The sequence below is a fragment of the Heloderma suspectum genome, chromosome 1 (assembly GCF_057233095.1).
Source record: "Heloderma suspectum isolate Gila_16-S chromosome 1, 16-S_ref, whole genome shotgun sequence".
Lineage (NCBI taxonomy): Eukaryota > Metazoa > Chordata > Lepidosauria > Squamata > Helodermatidae > Heloderma > Heloderma suspectum.
In genome coordinates, this window is record NC_139458.1 from 142,748,407 (window position 1) to 142,754,741 (window position 6,335).

General features: G+C 47.5%; 1 protein-coding gene across 6 annotated transcripts in view; it reads right to left on the bottom strand.

Annotated features, from left to right (window-relative positions):
* LOC146358209 (rac GTPase-activating protein 1-like) overlaps positions 1 to 2,222 on the bottom strand; it is a 28,295-nt gene extending 26,073 nt beyond the window's left edge. For 3 of the 6 annotated variants that reach the window (XR_014783892.1, XM_084805438.1, XM_084805468.1), the window contains exon 1: positions 1,539 to 2,212. Coding sequence is in view for 5 of the 6 variants with exons in the window: in XM_084805438.1 (XP_084661564.1) it covers positions 1,539 to 1,620 (82 nt within the window). In the remaining variant the exon portion in view is untranslated. Of the gene's footprint in view, positions 1 to 1,538 lie in introns of all 6 variants that reach the window. The other 3 variants (XM_084805448.1, XM_084805458.1, XM_084805479.1) reach the window with 3 other exon arrangements.
* Between the last annotated feature and the right edge of the window lie 4,113 nt (positions 2,223 to 6,335).

Sequence of the window (6,335 nt, forward strand, 5' to 3'; positions counted from 1 at the left end):
TCTGTCCGTCTAGAGCAGGGCTGTGGAAACTGTCAGTCCAAGGGTCTCCAGCAATTTTGGAAAAGCCCTGGTGGGCGACATTACAGCAGAGGGTGGGGGCAAAAGCAAAAGGGGCATGGCCAAGATGCCAGTAATCATGCTTTAGGAGAAGCATTTCAACTTTTTAGAATGGGGGGAAAACTGTACGAAAGCCATGAAGCCATGAAATAATTGGCACGGGGGGTGGGTGGGTGGGTGGGGACGTGGCTCTCTGGGGAAGCCCAGAGGGCTGGATCGGGGCCCTGCCTCCTTTTGCCATCAGCCCCACCCATCACTGTAATGCAGCCCCCAAGAGCTTCCCTGGAATTGAATTTGGCCCTCAGATTCAAAGAGATTCAACAGCCCTGCTCCATGGCATGACCCTACAAAAAGGAACATGAAGGAAGCTGGAACAGATTGAAGGCCGGTTTGCTCAGGATCACAGAATCACGGAATAGTAGGATTGGAAGACCATCGAGTCCAACACCCTGCTCAGTGCAGGAATCCAAGTCAGTCTTGATATCGCCACCTATTCTCTCCTCTAGAGCTGGCTACACTTGGATTGAGACTCGACCCTCCAGCCTTCTAGACTAATGATGTATTTCATCCTTCAAAGAAAGCAGCGCCACTGAAAGAAATTAACAAGCAAATTAACAGGCAAACAGGCAAATTAACAGAGGCAACTGAAATTATATCTAGGCTCTAATCTGGACTAGGCTCAGGCAGGTAGACATTTATTTATTACATTTCTGTACCTCTCAATAGCCAAAGCTCTTTACAAAGAATTAAGGAACAGGGTGCCTCTGAGCACATGCTCAGCCCAGGAATTTCTGATCAGTACCAGAACCAAGCTCACAAGTCCTTTCACATAAAAATCCACTCCAAGTGTCCCCCCCCATTTTATTTTCCAGCAACCTAATTTAGGAAAGTGTGGGAGGAAGCTTTTAGGATGCAATCCTATGCACGTTTACACAAAAATAAGTCTTACAAGGTAGGGTGTGTGCTGGCTGAGGGAACACAGAGTTGTAGGACTTCTCTCTGCCTAAATGTGCATATGATTGCATCCTTAGTTGTTCAGTCTTCTTAGACAATTGGGAGCCAGAATTAACCCTTGCTGATCTACTGCAAACCACCCAGAAATTTACCAGTACATCTCAATCTTCCTTCTGCCCACCTAACACATGCTAAACAATATCACCAACATGGCCAGAGGCATGCTTAGATTTTTCTAATACAAAGGGCTGCTTACAAACGTCAAAATAGCAACTCAGAGTTGCAGAAGAATGGCTCAGGGCTGCTCCTGCCAAATGCATATTTTGCACTGTTAGGGTAGGGGGAGTGGAAAGGAGGAGATGGGATTTGCAAGTAGTTTAGGAGTAATCAAATCCCAAAATGGACCTTATATCAAGTGAGTCGTTAACACCAGAAAGTTGGGGGGGGGGGAGGAAGAGAAAAGCAGTTTCAGACTAGCAAACTGTAGGGCACAGGGCAAAGCAGAAAGAGCGTTCTAGCCAACCCACCTAACTCAATGCTGCTGTTGAAGTCTACGAACTCCAGGAGTTGGTCCAAACGGTGCATAAGCAGTGGGCCCAGACGATTCATCCTGCTTAAGATACAGTGCGGCTGAGAGGGAAGCACCCACGCTTTGGGCTTCAAGAAGAGCAAAAGGGGTGAAACAGACGCCTAAGTGTGTGCCAGTCCCAGCATAAGGCAGTGTCGGGCTTATCTATCGTGTACGCGAAACAGTGATGAATGGAAGATTGTCCCCAAGCATGTACAGAGAGCCTCTTTTATGTCACTGAGTAGCCACACCCACACTCAGACTCTACTTTTCTACAGCAGGCAGCTTCCAGAAACAAAGCCCCGGATGGTGTAAAGCCTACGGGGTGGACGAATACCTAATTAATGGGATCTCTCAACCTTTCTTGGGGAAATTATCCTTGCCATAAAAGTCCCGGGAATGACCAAAAACCGGGGTGGGGAGAGGAAGAAAACATGGGAGCCTTTACTCTCCTACTCATAAATTACTACAGGGCATAAACGCAAATCAAGTGCATTTGGAAACGCGCTGCTGAGCCAACACGATCAGATCCCCACGTGCTAATCAATCCCTTTCGCCGCGAACAGCTTTCCTCCCACAAAGCGCATTCCGCCATCTAGGAATCTCCGCGAGCGCCTCGGCTTTTAAAAAGCCCCGCCCACCTAGCGAGCGCCGCCTTTCCGAAGAATAAAGGTCGTGAAGCAAGTCAGCCGCTTTGCGAGGGGCGCCGGGGACGAGATCTTGGCGAAACTCGGCGGGGCTCCTTTAAACTTTGGAGCATCATCTGCAGCCCGAGAGCTGAGGAGTGCGGCCGGGGGGGGGGGTTAGCGCGCAGGGCAGCGCAGCGCGCAGGGCAGCGCAGCGCAATCCTAGGCAGGGCTGTTCAGAAGGAAGTCCCGCTGAAGTCAGTGGAGCCGACTCTCGCGTAAGCGTGCATACGATTGCAGCCTTAAAGTTCAAACGAGTTCCCCCTCCTTTTTTTTTTTTCTCGTTTATACGCAGCGGCCCAAACCGACGGTCGTCGCAGCTCCTCAGCCAGATGAGGCCTGGTCCCTAGGGAACAAAAGTGCTAAACGGACTCCTTAAAAAGACAACGGCCAGGGAATTTCCCTGTCATCCAGACATGCGTGGCAAAGCATCCCTGTCCCATCATGCATAATAAATAAAATCATAAGTTAGTTTTTGGATGTTTTATTTATTTATTTATTATTGCATTTATACCCTGCCTTTTTTCCTCTTGCAAGGAAGCCAAGGCGGCTTACAGTATCCTCCTCCTCTCCATTTTATCCTCACAACAACAACCCTGTGAGGTGGGTTGGGCTGAGAGTGTGTGACTGGCCCAAAGTCACCCAGTGAGCTTCCATGGCCGAGTGGGGACTAGAACCTGGATCTCCCAGCTCCCAGTCCAACACTCTTGCCACAATTATTATTAATAAGGCACTAATAACAACCACTTTTTTGCATCCAGGATATTGGAATAACGTGTTCTGCCACAAGCCACCCCGCTCCCAGGTCTCCTTTTATATCTCTCCTGCTCTAGAACCCTTGGGCCATGATGCTTCCATCTTACTAAGTTTAAGGTGGTCACAATTCCATATTACTGGTACCTACCATCTTTTCATCTATGCCTTCAGCTCAGGGGTGGGCAATTTAGGAACAGAGGAAGCCGCCTTATACTGAATCAGAACATGGGTCCATCTAGCCCATTATTGTTGACACTGACTGGAAGCAGCTCTTCAGGGCTTCAGGCAAGAATTTTTCCTGCCCTACCTACCTGGAGATGCCAGGGGTTGAACCTGGGACCTCAAAGTAGGTGCTCATTTGGGGCCCTCCAGATATTTTGCCCTACAACTCCCATCATGCCTCACCATTGGCTATGTTGGCTGTATGGGAGTTATAGGCCAAAAAATCTGGAGGGCCACAAGTTGCCCACCCCACTTTAGCTGCTGTATTTGAGGCAGAAATTATGAGTACTAGTACTAGTAGTACTATCATTTCTCTTTCCTCTCCAAGCTGTGCATATTCAGTTTCTTTCTATCACATTACTCTTCTTAAGCTGCAATCGTTTACTTCCTTACCTGGGAGTAAGCCCCACTGAAAACAATGGAACTGACTTCTGAATAGGCCTGTATTGGATTATACTGCTAAAAGCACAGAAGCACTACCAAAAAAAGAGTTGAGAAAATTCATCCATAATGTCCACTCATTGCTCTATGTGGCTGATCCTACCCCTTCTGTTCCAGAGTAACTGGCTTAGCACTGAGCAACAGCATTGCCAGGTTTCCTTTCCTTTCTCTTACCCCCAGCAGTAACAGGTTCAGCACTTGCATTTTTTCCTGCCCTCTTCCTCTTAAATGCTCAAGAGCAGCTCTTCCAGAAAGAAAGGAAAAATTAGTAGCCTCATGCACCACTGCCCTCCCCATAGCAACAATTTGGGAGCATGCCTAAGCAGGACGCTGATCTCTCCATGCAGCAAAGCTTTAAGGCCAGGGCTTCAAGTATGCAGGATGTACTTCTTTTTCTTGAACCTCAAGATCAACCAGTTGCAGTAAGGGGCAAAACAGGGAGGGAGAGGAGAAAGATCATACACCACAGAAGTCCAGATTTGGTCCATGCGCCTGAAGTTTTCCATCCCTGGTATAGGTACTAAGGCCATGCAGACATTTGGGTCTGAGAACCCTGCTCAGGCCTTAATTTATGTCAGGGCTTAACTAATCTGCTTGCAACAGCAGGGTTCAGTCCAGGATTATGTGAAGTGAAACATACAATATCTGCTAGCACAGTTTTATGGTGGCACATACTTTCATACACGAGCGCTCAGGGGCACAAAATGTTCGCCTCAGCTGACAGTTGTTCACATGGCTATGGAGAGACAGAAAACCATGATCAATGGAGCCCAAAGCAAGGCCATGACATGGAGGAAGTGCAGTTTGTGTTTATTTTGCGTACACATGAGCTTTGCAGAGAAATGTCACTGACCTATTGGAACTCTTGCATTCCATGGCTTTTGGGGCCTCTGTTTACATTTTTGTTTTCCTCTTAGCTGAGTGCACAAGCGTGTGTACCTGTGTGGAGGCCAGAACGCCACAAAGTACAGGAGGTATAGTCAGTCTTTTGTCATTTCGATGTAAAGTTCAAACATATACAAGATAAGCACCTCATGTCACAACATACCTCTTGCGTTTCATGGCCTTTAGGCTCCACAGGTGACGCCCTCCCCCCTGTACCCATGTGTATATCTGCCAACTGAGGATCACACTTCATGCATCCAATAAAGTGAGCTCTTGTCTGTAGAAGCTTATGCCACCATAAATCTGTCAGTCCTTAATATGCTGCAAGATTCTCTTTTTGTGTTTGCTCAAACAGACTAACAAGCTACACATCTGGAATTTACAACAAGAGTGCATCTGAGCATATGCCAAGAAAGGTTGTTGCCTTGTCAAGAATGGGTTAGTAGGGTAGGAGCCATGAGGGCCGCGGGGGCGGTCACATATGCAGCAGCCACCTGGCAGTTGATTGTTTTTTGGCCCTTTCTCAGCCAGGCAGCTCAAGGCCACGATTTGCTCTGGCTAATTGGGAAAATGATAACAGCCGACCATGCCTGATGGGAAGATGCAACCTCTGTCTGGGGAGTGGGGTGTCCGGGGACTGGGCTTGGATTGGGTGTTTCAAATCTGCCCTGAGTTGCTAGGGCTGGGCAATAAAAAGAGGGCTAAAGAAGGGGCAGGTGTCTCTTCTTGGCCCTGACGGTACTAGGGTGTGCAGCTAGTTGATGGCTATCCTGGGAGGCTCATACTTTGGTATGTATAGGATAGACTAGCTAGCTTTATTGATGTGCTCTTGGGAGTGTGTCCCTTGGTGTTTGGCGTTTCTGGTTTTGCTTAGAGTTTTGAACCTTGCTTGTAATTTCCTGTACAACCTACCACCTCTCCCCTGTTCCTTTCTCTTTGCCCCTTTTCCCTCTTAATAAATTTTTATCCAACCTTCAGTTGGTGTGGTCTTCCTGAATAACTTCAGTGCTAAGTGCAGTGTCTATTGGCCTGGAAGGGAGCTACTGGGTTAATTCCAGGGAAATTTGTGGCCAAATTGGGCCTGGCCTACCTTGCAGGGTTGTTGGGGTGAAACTGGCAATCCTTCACACACCCTTTCAACCTGCTTAAGCTGTTATGCCTTTAATTTTGGCTTCACCTGCAGCAACTAGCCGGTGATATTTGTGGCGAAATGGTGATGTTTGTGGTATCATAATGTTTATCTCAGATGAAAAACTTTAATGTAGACTGTGTATTTCCTTCTCAACTGAGTAACCATAGCCTGTTTCCCCACATATATTATTAAGGACAGGGTGACCTGGACTGAAGGAGAAGTTTTTAGGCAGGCCAGCTGCAACATCTCATTTCTCCCCAGAAATTCAAGCAGCCTGACAACTATAAATGTCCCACATAGTTTAAATCTGCCCTAGGACTGTAACAGAATTTGCTTCTCTGACTGATATGCAACTTTTTCCATCCCACCCTCCCTGCAAGGAGCTCAGTGTGGAGAACATGGTTTCCCTCCTATTTTATCTTCACAACAACCTTGTGAGGTATATTAGGCTGAGAGATTGTGACTGGCCCAAGGCACCTAGTGAGCTTTGTGGTTGAGTGGGGATTTGAATCTGGAAGTCTCCACTCTAACCAAAAGACAGGAAATGTGTGGCCTTCCAGATGTCAATGGACTGCCTCTCCCATCATTTCTCCCCATTGGCTATCCTGGCTAGGGTAGATAGGAGTTGCAATCT